At 39.3% G+C, this 18,389-nt stretch overlaps 1 protein-coding gene across 5 annotated transcripts in view; it reads left to right on the top strand.

Moving 5' to 3' along the window:
• Positions 1-18,389, top strand: part of BMPR1B (bone morphogenetic protein receptor type 1B) — a 321,441-nt gene that overhangs the window by 276,787 nt on the left and 26,265 nt on the right. For all 5 annotated transcript variants that reach the window (XM_046657287.1, XM_046657286.1, XM_046657285.1 and 2 more), the window contains 3 exons: positions 6,408-6,510; positions 7,039-7,141; positions 17,636-17,732. In XM_046657287.1, the coding sequence (XP_046513243.1) occupies positions 6,408-6,510; positions 7,039-7,141; positions 17,636-17,732 (303 nt within the window). The remainder of the gene's footprint in view (positions 1-6,407; positions 6,511-7,038; positions 7,142-17,635; positions 17,733-18,389) is intronic.

Here is an 18,389-nt window from a genome sequence, read left to right as displayed (position 1 = left end):
AGTAAGTTGTGCACTGATACTTTTCTAAAGTACAAAAAAAATGAATTAATAGAAAAATAAATTTAAAATACTTAAAAATTCATGCTCCATTTTTTCTGTTTTCTATTATTCAGATTCAACAGATCTAAATTATTGCCGTACAAGTTTCAGTTTCTGTGTTAATCTCCTCACCGACCAGTAACAAGCAGTTTGCCGACCTGCAGGGGAACATGTTTTGAGTAATAGTGCACTAAATCTACCCCCCCAGATCACAGGACAAGGGTGTGCTTGCTGGAGGCTCAGATAAGGGCTAGTGGAAGCTGTCTGGCCTGAGGCCTTGTACCAGGCAGATCTTGGCCAAGCTGGGTGTCCCAGGTGGATCTCATGCTCATTACCTACCACTCCCACTTTCCTGGAAAGAATTATCTGAAAGTAGCCCAAATCAAGAGTGTGTCATACCTAAAAGAGATTCTGAAATCCCACATGATAATTCAGAGAACATGTGCAGAGTTTAGAAGGTTTTTAAACTCTTCATAATATCGTTGATCACTACCAGCCAAGGCCAAGGCCGTAGTCATTCTTGGCCTCGAGTCCTATCAGGTGCAGATGTGTCTGCTTCCAAAATCCATGCTGTTTCCATTGCCTAAAGGTGTGCATGTTAGAGGATATGGTGCAAATGTATCATGCTGAATACAATATTAGAACCTTGTCTTAGATCCATAATTCAAAGTAAGGGGTGAAGCCATTGTCCTATCTCCCTCAAGATGATATGTCTCCTAAATATCTTTCCAGGTGTTCCTCTGCATTGTTAATCCTTCCCATTCCATTTCCAGATTGGATTTAGGACCCCAGACTATCACTGCGTGCCTTGAACGCTGCGAAGTCAGCTTGAATAACTCTTTTTTACATGATTTTCACCATGCCGATGTTCCATCTTATTTTCCTGTCCTAGCAGGTGTAATTTCAGCCTTGTTTGTTTATTTTTTCCCTGTATAATCTGGTGCCACTTTACCTCTCTTCTGTGTTTTACTTGACTTTGTCTGTGATAGTCATTTTTGTCCCTGTGTCACCACTCTCTCAGGTTCCTCCATTCCCTCACAGAAGTCTATCAATTTCTAAACATTATTTTTTACTCTTTTTTCAGAGATTATTTTAAATAATTCCTCATTTATCTTAATGGGTTCTGGGCAAAAATTCTCCCCCCGGACCAGTTTTCAGGGTTTACAGGTGTAGTAAATCACATCAGATGTTTGCACAAAGGATGTGCAGATGACACTGGGCTGCCTAAGTGAGGAATGAGCAAAATCTCCGACTGTCCCTTGAGGAGTCCCCGGGCGGAGGGGACACCTCAGGGGCTGGGACCTCTTACACAGTTGTGTTAACCCAGGGCTTCTGGACCTCTTGCCAGGTGTGGTGGTGTGAGTTTTCAGACAGATGCTCCTGACCCAGGATCTCAGCGACTTTAAAGTACATGTTGTTCTCATTTGTTTATACATCTTCCCTTGCATCCAGTGTATTCCACTGTTGCCCAGGCCAGCTGAACATTGAGCTTTATGATTTTTTTTCCCCAGTAGATGTTCAGTTCAAACCATTGCACTTATGAGAATGAGAATTATGAGGTCATTAGGACTTGTACTTTAGTTGGAAGAGGCTATGATTTCAAATTCACTTATGAAGTCTTCTATGAGGAATACCTCTCCTTTTGTGCCTCTCATTAGTCATAAATGAAAATGTTAAATGGGCCCTTTTGTTGTTGGACTTAATAGAAAGTGAATAGACTAGGCTCTTTAAAATTTATGTACATAGAGAACTATTGGAGATTTTGGAGCAAAGAAGGAAAATGTCCCATTTCTCAAGCAGTGCTTGACAGATGGGCTCATCCAGAGGAGAGCGGAGGTGTGCTCAAAGGCTGCCCCAGCAGTCTCTGGAGAGGTGGTAAGGATCTGCACAGGGCTGTGGGAGAGAGTATACAAATGCTTGATTGATATAAAAAATGAGAAAAATTCAAAAATATCTTGTTTCTCCTTGAAAAAAATGAAAAGAACCCTAGATCACTTGGTCTGGCTGCCAGAGAAGGATGTATGATAGCTACATGTTCTTGAGAGTCAAGTAAACAGGCACTTCTCACATTGGAACTTCGTCATTAATGTTGTCCCTTCACCTTCCTCCAGGACGTGACCCGCAGAGGAGAAGCCGGGGAAGGGGAGCAGTAGTGGCCGGATATGTTTTACCCACTTTCCCTCCACCGCTGTGGGAATCCACCCCCCTAAGATGATAAGGAAGGGAAAACAACAACGTAAACCTTAGGATTCTCTTACTGTGGGAATTGCTACTGCTCAACATTCTTCTTTGCTTTTTTCTGCTGTCAGTAGATAACACTCAATGAGCTTATGAGTTCTCCCTCTGCTGCTTGAAGGTGAATTGTGGACCCTCCGGGGAGGGGTGGCTGTCATAGACGAAGGGCTCCTCCTCCAAAGCAAAACTGCATCTTCCTCGCTCTTGCCTCCTCAGTATCTAATTCTGCCCAAATCACAGGATGCTCAGTAAATGTTTGTAAAAGGAACTTCTGTTAACAAAGCCCTAAGCATCTTTCAGCTGTTTTAGTTAACTAACTAAAATCTATGTGATTTAAATAGCAACTCTAAAAGTTATATACATATCTTTGAGCTTACATGTGACAGAAAACTTTGAAATCTTTCTTTATTCCCTTGAATATTTTAGAAGACAGAATGTTCTGAAGGACCTATTTACAAAATAACCTAAAAATCAAGCAGCTTTTTCAAATTGATTCTGACTGAAACTTAAAAGAAATCTGAAAGAAATGTAAGAATTCTAGTCTCTCTCACATACTAAAGAAAAATTAGAATAGATATTGATCAGTCAAGAGAGCTATTAATCCTTGTGGGCCAATGCATTTGAGAAGGTATCCATTTCTATTATTAGTTTTTGTTGCGAGCACAAATTTAAACCATTTAATAATTTTTATTCGACAGTGTTTAAATTATTTTAATGCTTTAAAATTTCCTATTACTCTAAGCAAAGCAGGTAAACTCTTTTTAACTAATACTTAAAAAAATTCCTTTATAGTTAAATTAATCTTTATAAAGATCTAAATGAGTTAGAAGAAAAGTTCTGCAATAGTGCCTTCTCAGCTGGGGCGGTGATGTTTCTGAACGACCCTGGGGTTTGCAATTCAGGAACTATGATCTTAGTGGAGGAATAGAATTAAAGGGACCAAGCCTAGGGTACACCTTCTAAATACTGTATTCACTAAAACAAAACAGTTAATAGATCACTTTATTATATAAAGATGCCGTCAATGCAATTTTACACATACTATCTAATATTCTACAAGAACTAATGAGCGAATTGGGGTACAAAAAAGCTGTTTCTAAGTCCACTTGATCACGAATGAGAAGTCAAAGCTGGTAGGTTCTGGATGCACATCTACTCAAAAGAGTATCAGTTGGTCCCTCAAAGCTTTAAGCCAGGTGCAGCCTTTCTTCCCAGCTTTCAGGGAACGTTGACTGTGCACACTGAAGGTCTCTTGAGGCAGTCAGTCCCCTGATGGTCTCTAGATAGCCCAGCATCTCTGCTTTTGGAATATCGGATTCAAGGAGACTTGAACCTATGGTTCCATTCAAGTGTTGTAACAGAGTTTTACTATCACTATATGACATCATGCGACGTTTAACTTCTTAAATGCTTTGCTTTTTCATGAATTAACAGTATGTTAAGAGGCACTCAGAACTCATGACTGATATCTTTGTATGCGCTCTTCTGTTTTGTCAGTTGCTTTTGAAATGTTGCATGTATTGTCATTTTTTCAAATTCATAATCATCACTGTAATCAAATGATTGATCCTACATTCCTGTGTACATATCACTACTATCAGTTTTGTTTAACAGTATTTCAGCTTTTGTTTCCTTCCTGATTTTTCATCTCTTCCTGTTATCGCTTTCAACACTCTGGGAATGACGGGGTGATAATCTATATAAAATGTATAAAAGCTTACCCATGGCAACCGGGCAGCAGAATGTTGAGCTAAGCCGAGGGGAAGGGTTCGCGCTTTCCTGACACAGCAGCCATCTCTTGGTGGTGGGGAGGTGGCTCAGCTCCGCTCTGGAGTGTAGCTTTGTTTACATCTGTGCCTGCTGCAGAGCTGAAAGTTCTCAAGTAATTCCTAAGGTTCTGTAGTTGTGCTGCTAGTTTCCAGTTAATGTTCCTTACTGGCTAACAATTTCAGTGAGAAGCTAATGAATTATTTTTGGTTTGTTGCGGATAATATGGAATTGAAATGGTTCCCTCAGCTCCTTGCCTGTCCTCCCACCAAGTGCTTGATTCCCATCCCCGTTTATCACTGGGGGAATGCCAGCTCTTTTCTCCAGGGTCTCTTTCCTCTTCATCTCCTCTTTGTATTTTAGCTCCACCCTCTTCAAAGACAAGGGAGTGCATTTTTAAGGCTTGGATTTACTCTCCCTTACGTCTGTTTACATTTCATAGGACATTATAACAGTAGTTTTCCAACAGCTTTCCCAGCTTTTTCTGTTCTTGTCTTGATTCTTATCAGTTGCCTAAAAGTACATTTCCATGTACTCAGATTTTGAACAAGGGGAAGTCATGATTAAGGAGAAATTAGTCTTTTTGGATTTAATATATTGTATCAAGTTTTCTAGACTCTATGAATTCCTCATGTCAGAAAATTAAGATGACTTTATTTCTGATAATTCCTGAATTTTACTTTCGATGAAAAATGTAAGTTAAACATATAGTCTAAATGTGTAGGAAAGGAATAAAAAAATCCCATGGGTATTTTTGCTTATATTGTTTAAGGTAAATATCTAAGGGATAGCTCTGTTATTTACTGCCTTCAGTGTTTACATGCTTTAGATTCTTACAGCAATTTCAGTAAATTGGCTAAAAAGCTCCAAAGAGTTCAGAGCATAGGCTGTTCAAAGGCAGTCTTTCTCCACAGCAATATTCATGCATTTGACCTTAGTCTAACAAAGACATTTATCACTGGCTTTTCCCAGCCGTTCATTAGTATGTTTGAACTTTGCTGTGCTAGTTCTTTTAAACTGAGGTATTTTGGATTACTTGAGGCTTATAAAGCAAGTAAACAGTTCTAAGGGTGTTGATGATAACTGAAGGGGTTAGTGTATGGCAGAATGTTGCTACCACTAATGCAGAATAGACAAGCACACAAATCATGGCTGCTGCCATTCTCGGAGCTTCTTCCCCTGACCTTCCAGGATGACACTGTCATATCTTTCTGGATGCTGAGCATGCAAATAGATGAGAAGAGGATGGAGACTGAGTTTCGTGCTTTATTTCTTAGCACGTGCAGCAGTGGTTTATGACTTAGATTGGGAGCCTGCTGGCATTCGTCACCCAACTTGTGAAGACAGTAATGTCTGTTTATAACTACATCTATATGTAGTAGTTCCAGTGTTTCATTTTTAGTCCCAGGTGGGGATAGTGGAAAATGTGTGGGAATGAAACAAGAGGTTCTTGCTTCTGTAACACTTTGTTTTGCGACCTTGTACAAGTTTATTATTCCCTCACAACTTTAATTTCCTCATCTGTAAAATAGAAATAAGATTATTTTCTTCCCATTGCTGTTGAGAAGATTAAATGAGATAGAGTAAGTGAAAGTGTTTTTAAATCTAGAAAACCATACAGAAATTAAAAATATTGCTTCTTTGCCTTCCACAGCCTTGTTAAAACCCCTTCTTTCTGTTGTCTGTCCTTACTCCACCCCTAACTTCAGCCCATACGATATTTTCGTATAATAGTTCAGCACAGAAGCAGAGGTACCACAGGGCAGAATCTTGGTCACCTCAGTCATGCTGTGCTGGTCCTGGCTCCTCCCCTCTTTAGTTTGTGTGCCGTAGGGAGAGAGAACTTTATTTCACTACCTCAGAGCAAGAAGAACCAGCATAGATGGTCACCTGCATGGGTTCAAACCCCTGCTGTGCCTCTCACTAGCTGTGTGGCCTTTGAGAATTTCCTCAAGCACTCTGAGCCTTGGTTTCCTCATAGAGGTGAGGGTAGTGCTACCTCCTCACAGAGTGTTTTCTCTGGGTTTGCGAAGGTTATACCTGCAACGTACCAAAATAAGGCTGTTGTAATCGGTGTGCATGGTTGTTAATGGGTTATGTTATATGGGGATTTGGGATCCTTCTTTCTGGTAAGTTTCTGGACAGAGGAGATATTACCAAATGTTTTATGATGATTAAAGCAACTTTCATAAAAGGAAGTTTTGGGATTCTCTTAACAGATTTTAACCTGTAACGATAACTGACTTCCTCCTTGTTTATAATGAACAAATGATAAACATCTCCAATTCCTTTTGCCCTAGACACACACACAGATGCACATGCACACATACACAAACACACACTTACTTTGCCTGTTTGGTCTTTAGCACAGATGGATATTGTTTCACAATGATAGAAGAAGATGATTCCGGGATGCCTGTGGTCACTTCTGGGTGTCTAGGACTAGAAGGCTCAGATTTTCAGTGTCGGGTAAGGAAGAGAACTTAATTCTGCTTTGTAACCTTTCGTCAGCTGGATTCCAAATGGTCAAGTTTCAAGCATGATAAAACAGTTGTTTTTTTTTTTTTTTTGACTAGCCTCTTCTTAGTAATTTGGACAATAATTTGAAAATTCTCATTGGGCCAATTCTTTATTCATTTTGAAATCAAATATTCTTTTTATTTTTGCTGTTAACTTCTGGCTTAGTGACCCATTAGATCATCTTGCTCAAATTCCAATTTAGTGAATTGCAATAAGTCCAGCTTTCTTTCTCAGTTTATGCCATGCACACTGGTTATTACAGATATAGTAGTAATTTTGTTGAAGTGCAAAAGTTGCGCTAAGATAATACACGGTAATTTGAAAGAAATTACTTAATAGAAACATTTTCAACATGTTTGAGTAAAATTATAAGAATTTTAAGTGAGTTCGCTAAATAGTGTTAATTTCTTAAGTTTTAGATTATGTGACTTTGAAATTTAGGGGAACCCACTAACAGCTGTTTGAGTTCAATTTCAGGACACCCCCATTCCTCATCAGAGAAGGTCGATTGAATGCTGCACGGAGCGGAATGAGTGTAACGAGGACCTGCACCCCACACTGCCGCCCCTGAAAACCAGAGGTGAGGCTCCCAGGCCGGAGGGCCTTAGGCTTGAAGAGCATAAAAACTTGAAGTGCTCTCTCTTTTCTCGATGAATCTCCCTGTACCATTTTCCACGGTGTGGCAGAGGACTGAGGCGGGATGACACAATGAAACTCACTCGGAGACGTGTGCAGGTAGTTCTTGGGAAAATAGTCATGTGAGGCTTTACTCCTCGGCATCTTATTTCGTGGACCTCCCCTCACTTCTTCCAGAAAACTACAGTTTCTAGAGCTGGTGGCGTGTTTCAGGAGGGTGGAGGAGGGGACGCTGTGTGAGGCTGGCCCCTACACGTCATTCAGAAGGTGTGCTTCACTCAAAAACTGCTGCTTGGCTACATTCATTCTAAAAATAAGGACCTTATAAAGGACTGAATCAGATTATTTGCTGGATGGCATCTCCTTTATTCTATGCCAGAGCGACTACTTTTAGTCAAATCATATACGTATCATATATTGAGAAAATATCTAGAAAATTTAATTTCAGGCCTTATACATTTAAGTGTTGCTCTTTAAATACAAATATTGCATCCCCAAAGACTTTTTGTTAAAAGCAGCTGCCACATGGCATCCTATACAAGATAGAGGAAGGTGGGGACCAGTGTTACTTGGGGCTAATTTTCCTCAGCACAAAGAAGAAGATTGGCAACGGATGTTAGCTCAGGGCCAGTCTTCCTCACCAAAAACCAACAAACAAAGAAAAAAAGCAGCTGCCACATTTTCTTTCTCCTCTTTGCTCTCACCACAAAATAAATGATTTGTGGTAGTCATAAAGTCGGAAGTCCCAAGTCTTATGTAAGTGGTTTAAAATGATTCTTCATGATTGATTTTATTTCTTGAGAAGAGATTATCTTTCCAACAAAATATAATAACATTTCCTGATTTGATGATAACGTTTTACAACACTTGTTCCTACTATAGCCTAGAAAGCTCAATGAGATTGATTCATAATAGTTCACATCAAAAATCCACAGGCAGTTTTTAAAATTTTGCCAGTCAACATGCTGGGTGTTAGGGATATAGAAATGGATGAAGAAAATTCTTCCAAGATGTGCCCACTAGGATGTGAGAAGAAACATGTAAATTATTGAATAATACTTGGTCAGAAATATCTCAGCAGTTGAGTTAGATTATAAAGTGTATTAAGGACACAGAAGAGTGAGTGGCTCACTCTGGAGTGGGAGGATATCAAAATAGCTTCATAGAAGTGATACTTGAACAAAACTTTAAGGGTGAACAGGACTTTGCTAAGTGGACAAGGCAGGAATAAAAATAAAAAAATTAAAATGGCTAACATAAGCCAAACATTGTGTAAATATTACATTAATTAACTCATTTGAGCCTCATAACAATTCTATGAGGTACTTAGGATTAGTATTCCCCATTAAAAGATGAGGAAATTGCAGCACAGAGAGGTTAATTAACTTTCCCAAGTTGCACAGCCTGTGAGTAGCAGTGACTGAATAGGCAGTAGTTAAGTGCAGAGGTTTGGCTTGTCATATTTGAGAAACATTTGCAAAATACAGGCATATGAAACAGCATGACTGGTTGGAGAAAATCTCCTGATTAAGTTTTCTGAAGGCTCACTATTCAGAGTGGACCTGTGGATCAGCCGTGTTGGTATCACTTAGAGCTCATTAGAAATACAGAATCTCAGGGCCCCCAGACTACTAAACTGCCTTTAACAGGATTCTCCAGGTGATTTACGTGTGCGTTAAGGTGTGTGCTACACTTTTGGTAGAAAAAGACAGGACGTATCTGTGGATGTGGCTGGTGCCATTGTGTCTCCATGGGAGTTCGACAGCACCTGCTCAAGAGAGGTGCACCCATGGCAGGTTGCTGCAAAGTTCTAATGTTGACTTTCAGTTTTGTGGTTACTTCCTGTGACCTAGCTGCAGACAGCGTTTTGAATTGCGCTGGCCCAGGAGCTCCTCTTTGGGGAGTGGGGCAGGGAGGGGGTGAGGAGTGGCTGGAATGAAGAGGGAAGTGCTAGAGTTCAGAATTTCTTTCCTCAAGAAGAGATTTTTCCCGTTCGAAGGGAAGTGATGTGTCCCAGAAGTAGCAGGAGGGTTTAGGAAGATTCTGACTCTCCTTTGAAAGGCCGAAAGGGCTGCAGTGCATATGTTGTCCTGTAGATGGAGCCAGAGTCTGGTTAGGACCAGCAGGTGAGGGGGTGTTCTCTGACGAGGCTGAGAAGGCAGGGACTTTCAGAAATAGTGGAGTAAGTCTAGAGAACTGAGGGAAAGGCTGTGTAAAGAAGAGAAGCAGCGTAGAGAAGACAAGTCCTTGGTCCAGGGCAGGGTGTGAAGGGGGATGCAGGAGTGGCTGGTGGGTAGACGGAGGATTTACCAGGTGACGGGCTTGGCAGGCATGTGGTGGCCTTAGGGTTTATTGCTTTGAACTCTGAGGGTCCCAGGTATGCCTAGCTGAGGTCTCTGCAGATCCGCCTTACCCTTTTTGGTGCAGTCATTTTGGGGTCCAGGAGAAATCACCGTGGGCCCGCCTGGGGGTCTAGTGGTTAAGATCCGGCGCTCTCACTGCGCAGCCCAGGTTCGTCTCTAGTCAGAAAACCATATCTCCTGTCTGTCAGTTGTCATCCTGTAGCAGCTGTGTGTGGCTGTGATGCTGAAAGCCGTGCCACCGGGATTTCAAACACCACTAGGATCACCCGTGGTGGAGGGGTTTCGGCGGAGCTTCCAGACTAAGACCAGGAAGGAGAACCTGGCCACCCACTTCCGAAAAAAATTGACCGTGAAAACCCATGACTAGCAGTGGAGCATTGTCTGATAGAGCTCTGGAAGAGAGGATGGCGCAGAGAGACCTGGCAGGTTTCTGCTCTGCTGCACACAGGGTCACCAGGAGTCAGAATCAGCTCGACAGCACTAACAACAGTGAGAAGTCAGTGCAGCCTGTGGACTGAGACACTGCGTTTTATACATAGCCATATCATGGAGCTGAAAAAAGGATTTATTACCCACAAGTCCTTGCAAGTACGTGGCACGCCCGGGGCCACACAGCAAGATTGTGGGTAGAAAAAGAGAGGGAGTACCAGTGAGTGGACCTGGGCCTTCACTGGGGTCAAGGGTGGGGGCCTAGCGTTTTGCATGTTCACTCAGTGAATTTAAAACATGTGAGTGGGAATTAGGTGCAGGAGGGAAACGTGGGGTCACTCAAGTAGTTAGTTATCTAGGTTACCTAGGGCTTTCTGAAAGGGGAACTTCGTGGGTGGGGCGGCCTGGTTTCTTATCTAGCTGTTTTACTAGTGTAATACTAGTGTAGTGCAGTATTTTACTAGTGTTTTGCCAGTGTGTCATCCAGCTGGCAATATGATTATTTGAGATGGATGTCTTTGAAATGGATCCTTCGCAATCAAAAGCTTAATGTCAAGCACTTACACTACAACACCCCGACCCTCTGGTTTATACTCCACCCACAAGTCTTGCTCCAGGCACCCCTTGTCCACCTCTTGGCCACCCTGCAGGCCTTGGGGTCTGTGTACCAGCTCCTTGGTCCACCCTCAGAAGGACAGGGGTGGAGAGAGGGCCTCACGGTTCCCGGACATAGGCATGGGGCATTTAGGCAAGAAATTCCAGACTTCTAGGCAGTGGCAGAAGGATTAAATGGAGAGTGGGAAGGGATGAGTTCTGGGGGGACTTGTCCGCTGGGTCCTGCAGACCCCTTGCTCTATAGGAAGGGGCACAGTCGAAGGGAGGCTGAGCCTAGACCAATTTTCTGGCCTACGGACAATGAAAACCATCATCATCATAACTGTGGTATTTGCTACTGTGAATGGAGCGCTTACTTGGCTCTTTTGTAAGAACTCTACATATACTAACTCTTTTAATCCTCATAACAACCCAAAGAGGAAGGCACTATTATTACTATTACCCTCATTTCACTGACATGAAAGCTGAGGAACTGTGAGGTTAAGTCCTGTGCGAAGGTGACACAGCCGAAGTGGTGGAGGTAGGAAATGGGCCAGGGACGGCATCTCACCGACTGCCACAGAGAGCTCCGCATGGCGTTCCCAACAAAATGCTTCCACCTATTTAAGACTCAGAACACTCTACGTCAAGAGAAGTTAGCCATTTCACATAAGAATTGATAAACAGTTAATATGATTACTTCACAGCCTTCTGTTTATTCTGTTCGCCTTGCACAGGTAAACATTTTGTCTAGTCTCAGAATATGGTGTTAGAGCTCCCTTGCATGTGCGCTTGCTCGCTCGCTCCCTCTCCCTTCTCTTTCCTCTTCTGCCCTCTAATTTAACATCTCTTAAGTCCCAGGTGTGTACTAGGCCAGTGGTTTTCAAACTTTAGGTGCATCAGAGTCGCCCTTGGGGCTTGTTAAAGCATAGAGGACCACCCCCACCCTGAGTTTCTGATTCCCTGGATCTGCGTGGGCCTCAATAATGTGCATTTCTAAGCAGTTCCCAGGTGATGCTGGTGCTACTGGTCCAGAAACCACACTTTGAGAAGGGCTGCACTAGGTGTTGCCAAGTAAATTATTATATATTATTTAGTAGATTTATTATAAATCTATATGTCAAATTACTATAAAGCGGAGACTGTGTTACTAAAAGAATAGAGAGCTGAAAACTCCAGCTCACCATTTTTTGTTGTTGTTCTTGTTCTTTAATAATTGCTCTTCCAAAAAAGTTAAATGATTAACCTTATCACAAAGCATCTGTATTACTAGGTGCTAAGTAATAACAGGCTTAGGTGAGGTTCTGTTATGAGAGATCAGACAAGTGCTAAGTGTAAGGGTAAATGAGTACAAATAAATTGTCCTTATTGGAAACAAGTAAATGCAAAAGCCTTTTCTACCAATCCAGAGTTTTCTCAGATTGTTTTTTTTTTTAAACTTAGGTGCATTTGGCAGGAAATTAGAGATATGCGATCACATTCAACAAATATTTATCAATGTATATTTATGTCCTTGAAATTTTATTTGTCATCTTCTGTTTCCAAAAAGAAGATGCAGGGTGGCCAGAATGCAGCTTAAATTCTTTGATGGATAGCAGTTTTCCTTCTGCTTTGCTGATTCCATTTCAGCACCAGCAAAGCAGGATAGCCCTAGGGTAACATTCTTTCTCCTGAAGGAGGAAATCAGAAAAGTAATTAGATCAAATGCAGCACCTTCCTCATAAACAATAAAATATGATCTGGGGAGCCCAGTAACACTGCAGCTGGTGCTAAGAGGAGGAAGAGATGTCTGTTCTGATGGAGAGGCTGGTGGGCAGAGGTCGTGGTGGCCTGCTGTCTGGCTCCCTGCCGCAGAATCAGCAATGAAGGGCACTGGATGCAGGGAGGAGCGATGTGTACCCAGACTCGCAGCATCAGATGGTTTGACCAAGATATTGTGAGTAAACTGTTCTCTTGAAGTGGCATGCAGACGAGAATTTGATGAAAATTTTTTCCCTCCCCAAAAATTACTTCTTATAGTCATTTCTTTTTATCATTTTTTTTTAAATGAACACTTAAAGTGGAAAACTGGTATTAAAATGAAATGAACAGGAGCCCTTGCTTTGTTAAATGGGATCCTCTAATCTGGCTTTTACAAAATCAACGTTCATTTGATTTTTTGAAATAGGTATAAGTTTGTATTTTAAATATGGAAATTACTCATATATACTACATGTGTACTTCATAGAAAATGTATCATAAGTAATATTCTGTTTTGAAATATGGTAATTTCAATGTAGTTTAAGTCAAATTATATAGTATTTTCAAAGTTCAAGTTTATCTTATTTCTTCTCTTACTCAATTGAAAAATACATTCTGTGCAGTTTACAGATGTGTTTTAAAATGCTAGTGTTTAGCTTAGTTATTGCCAATTACAAATTAAACGCTGTAGGTAGCAGGTATTTAACCAGTGAAACAACTCCCTTACCCTCCACCACACAGATGGGTTGGATGTGTGATAGTCCAGAATGCAAAGAGGAGCCAGACTTGCTTCTGAGATGTGTATTATGTCCGTGGCAACATAAACCAGCACGCAGGTCTGAGCTAAGTTCCTTGCCAGCGCATGGCTCTCACATTTCTTGAAATGTTCAGGTCCTAACTATTTTGGAATTTCTGCTTAACTTTGTATTTGGGACAGATGAAAGGAATTGAGAAACTGTGTTTCTTTCTCATCGAACACAATAATCTGGATTTTAAAATTCTGTTGTTACCTGGAAATATAATCCTAAATATTTAAGGGAGGAAAATAACTAGAATATTATATCTTTGTTCTTATAGTGAATTTATTTCTAGATGTCACTATAAGAGAGAATCCCAATAGATGATATAAGTAAATTACTAGTGCAATATTATTTGTTGACTAAAGTCCTCTGACAAGAATATGCTTTTCAGGCACTTCGTGCTCTCTTAATAGGAAGATGTCTCCAATTTATCCATGATTATAACATTGAGAGCACATATAGAGATTCCTTGAGGTAATCCTATGTCCATGATTCTTTCTAGATATATGTTTTTTCTTCTGTTTCTTGGTTCAGTTATGAACTATCTTCTAACTTTATAAAAATAGTCCTGGCATTTTAAGTCCTCACAAACCGCTTCATTATCAGAGAGGAGACCAGCAGTGACAGAATGCTATTTTGTTAGGAAGCCCTGGTGATTCCTACTTGCCTCTCAGTGAGCCAGACTTCCCTGGAGAGTTCTCCGTTCCACTTCCCTGAGCATTTGGACTGATAGCACAGGTAGAAGTCTGCGGCCCTAGAGAGAACTGCGGGTCTGCTCCTTTCCTGATAGGATCTGGAAGGGTTCACTTTCCAAGACCCTGGCAGTGACGGGAGTGTTTACATTGTTAAGGCTCTGAGCACAGGTAATGGCAGATGAAAACATGACCAGAGTGACCAACAGAAACAAAAGGTTTATTGATAAGGATCACCTGCTATTCAAGACAGAAGACAAGGAGGCAGTAGATGGGGCTGCAGGGAAGAGGGTTATTGGAGCAAAGAAGGAAAATGGGAAGGTAATGCTAGCCTTAAAAAGAAGTGCTTGATGGGAAGGGAAGAATTCCTCAGATCCTTTCTGGTCTCATCGCTGTCATAAATCAGAAATCCAACAAGATGAGTAATAAATACACTCTGAACTGTAAGAACGCTGTATTCTGCATTTGGAAAAGTAAAAGGCGGTGAGGCTGAGAGTTTTAGTAAAATTACATCGCTTGAATGAAAAAGTCCTCTGTGTCCATATACTGATAACATGTTGTGTTTATGGAGTTAGCTCCTCTAGTTTTGATTGACTATCCAGCATTCTCTTTGGTTTTCTGCAAAATCGGGCTTTTCGTTTTTGTTATCCTTGAAGTGGGACATCCATTTTAAGCTAAATTTCCAGCGACAGTATTTGCATGTCTGTGTGCCGTGCTCTTTGTACACCTGTATCTGTACGGACATCGTGACTCACCCCCTGGCTGGTGGAGGTATGGTGCTCTCCTCAGGTTTATTTGTTAACTTTGCCTATGACCTGAGGCGTGGGGAGAGGGAAAATTTACTGACAATTCATTGTGTAAAATCTTAGCCTGCTGAATTTTCAGAGCCTACAAGTTATTTTCAAGATTTCCTAAGCAACATTTTTCAGAGGACACATGTGCCGGTTGCATCTGCTGTTGGTGTTACATCCTGAATGGCTTTTTGGACGTGTACTGTAGTGGGTCACGTCCGTGAACTCCTTTTTTCTGGGTCATTGGCAGTGTTCCTGAATTTAATATAAAACAGCTTTTTTTAATGGTCTCTCATTTAGTCTTTTCAGATGCAGACTACTCTATTAATATTTTGCAAGTATTGTAGATCATAAATAATTATTAAGCATGTATTTTAGACTGATAAGTAAGTTATAACATTAACCATTACAAGATTTGGACAAGAAATTAGTATAAAGAACTGTGGATTTTAGTGTATAATAAATAATCCAAACTTTCTCTGAAATATTTCAAAGATTTATTTTCACTTTATATGTTCATGTTAATTTCCTGATTTTGAGACTTACGTTGTCACTTGGTAAGACAATGTCCTTGTTCTTAGGAAGTGCATTCTGAAGTGTTTATCGGTTAGGGACATTGTGTCTGTGACTTCAAATGATCCACAAATTATACATACATACAACTAAATAAACATAAACATGAATACAAAAATATATATATACATGTTTTTATATATAGTGAGAGAGGTAGACACACACACACACTGAGAGAGCCAGAGAATTATAAAGCAAATATAGTAAAATTTTAAAAACAGGAAATCTCTGTGAAGGGCATATTGGAGTTCTTTATCCTTACAGGTTTTCTATAACACTGAAATTATTTCAAAATAATTAAAGTATATCTTCACATTGACGGTGAAGTAAAAGTTGTTATAATCTTTCTGAAGGATATTTTGATAATACGTATGAAAAGCCTTAAAATGTATATCCTTCTACTAATAATTCTACTTCTAGGAATCTAAATTAAGGAACTAATCATTGACATGTACATTGCTGTACGTGTAAGAGTATTCATCACAGAATTTTATGTATTACAGCAAATTTGTATTATAGCAAAATCTTCACAATCTCCTAAATATACATCATTAGAAGATTGACTTTCTAATTAAGATGTGTCTATATGTATACAAGATAGTCTTTAAAACTCACATTGCAGAAGAAAAATTTATTGTTTTGGGACATGTTCACAATATTACAAGTGAAAATTGTATAGTTATAAAGCAATTATAATCATTTTTCCAATTTTTTATTGTATTTATTTTTCATTGTAAAATACACATAACATAAAATTTACCATCTTAACTACTTTTAAGCCTTCAGTTCAGTGGTATTAAATATGTAGATAATGTGCAACCATCACCACCATCCATCTCCGTAGCTCTTTTCCTCTTGTGAAACTGAAACTGTATACCCATTAAACATTAACGTCCCCATTCTCCCTCCTCCCAGCCCAGCCAGCAGCCACCATTCTGCTTGTTATCTTTATGGTTTTGACTACTCTAAGTACTTCATATAAGTGGAATCATACAATATTTGTCTTTTTGTGACTGGCTTATTTCACTTCACATAGTGTCCCCAAGATTCATCCATGTTATAGCATATGACAGAATTTCCTTTTTAAGGCTGAATAATATTCCATATGTGTATATAGAACCACATTTTGCTTATCCCTTCGTCTGTCAGTGGACACTTGGGTTTCTTCCATGTTTCAGCTATTGTGGAAAATGCTTCTGTGGATGTGGGTGTATATAATGCCTTTGTGTGAAGCATTTTGCTCATGAACTGGTTTTATTCATTGAAATGATATTGCAAAGGCATTCACTAAAATGTTAGTAGTAATTTTTCTAAGTAGTGAGGTGGTGGAAATTTTTTTTATTTTGTTTTAGTTAGTTGGTGCTTTTCAGGTTTCTTTATGGAACATATAATACTTTTAATTAAAAAAAAGTTACATTGGGTGGGATAAGGTCCATGCAGTTAAAAGATTTCAGCACAGTTGGAAAACCTCTTGTCCATAGTAACCTTTTACAATAATACCTTTTAAAATTAAATAACAGTAATTACTCTCTCACGGATATTTGGCGCCCTTAATGAGAATGGTGCTAATTCTATTATTATATAAGTGCACCTAGTTTTAGGTCAGTTTTTTCAAAATATTTTGCAGAGACTACCTGCATGTAATTCACCTGGGATTTTTAAAAAAATAAAATGCTTTGAATAAAAATCTCTGGGGTTAAAGTCAGTGAATATGCATTTGTATAAAGCTCACCAAGTCATTCTTATTTCTATCAAGTTTGAGAAATCATGCTGCAAGTAAATCTGATTTGTCAAGACCTGGAGTTAAAACAACATGAATAACATTTAATAATTTGCTCTCTAAAAGGATCACACAGTAATTCTCTGAGTAGAGCATACTCATTCTTTTAAACTATGATGCCATTTATGAAAAATTTAGCTGTGTAGCTTTGAAGGGCATCTTTGTTTAAAGTGATGCATATCCATATATTCCATATTTGACAACATTTGAGGAATTCTGTCCCTTTGAATCCATCATAAGATGACTTTGTGTTTTATGTACAATGAATATAGATTCATTTTTATCCAGATTCGTGATATAGAATGCTTCAGAAACCACATGAGAAAAGCCTGTAAACCCATCAGCTGGATCTGAAATAAAGATGAACTGCCTGCTTATGTTTTAGGGGCACTGATCCATTTACATTTGTTCACTTTGTGTATGTGTGTTCTGTGTTATTCCTTCCGGAGAGGAAGAAATGCGTGCTCTTGAAACAAGTGCCTAGTGAACAATGATTGATGCTGGTTGGACTGACTTAATTTTGAGTGTGTATATATATATTTATCAATTAGCAGATTGAAAGCACCTCTCACATCCTGCATATGGAGCTTAGCAAGTACTTTTAGGAAAGAGTTGCTTCCTAATTTTTAAGTGAAAATATTCTCCATATTATGTCTCTCTTTCTTTTTAATTTCAGATTTTGTTGATGGTCCTATACACCACAAGGCCTTACTTATTTCTGTGACCGTCTGTAGTTTGCTCTTGGTCCTTATCATTTTATTCTGTTACTTCAGGTAAGTTTCCAACATGCAGATGTAGGGTTTTGAGTTTATATTATCTTCCTCACCTACTATCCTACCTGTTGATGTTTTCACCACAGCTTTCTTTGACCCAATTAGATCATAGATTTCACTGATAATATCAGTTACTACTGATAAACATTTGTCCCAGTGAAGCTATTAATAGATACCTATCTCATTTCTGCTTCAAACATCAAAACCATCCAGATACATTTCACCCCTGGGGAAATTTGGGTAGTTAGGGAATTCAGGAGCTACTTATTATGAGGTTTTATTCTAAGCAGAGAAATTGAACTTAGAATTGCTTGAGTAATTCCTTATTTCCTGAGCTAACAATTTCCCCTTAGTATTGAAAGATTTTAAAGATAATTTATACATTAATTATTAAAATAAGTTCGGTTACTATATTAAAATATGCAGTTACAAATTATTTTATGTCACCTAAGAACTTATTTTCTAGTTTGTGAAATATCAAGCACCTTTAAATTCACAGCATTTGCCTTTTGTAATACTCATTTATGATACTATTCTGCAAATGAGAGTTGATTGAAATAAATCCATTTCTAATCAGAGACATTATAATTATTGACAAAAATTTTTTAAAGTTTTAATTTATTTCATTTATCTATATTATCGCTTTATACTACCTTA

This window comes from Equus quagga, chromosome 3 (assembly GCF_021613505.1).
Source record: "Equus quagga isolate Etosha38 chromosome 3, UCLA_HA_Equagga_1.0, whole genome shotgun sequence".
NCBI lineage: Eukaryota > Metazoa > Chordata > Mammalia > Perissodactyla > Equidae > Equus > Equus quagga.
Note: the sequence above shows the minus strand (reverse complement) of the source record. Positions and strands in the feature narration are given on the sequence as shown.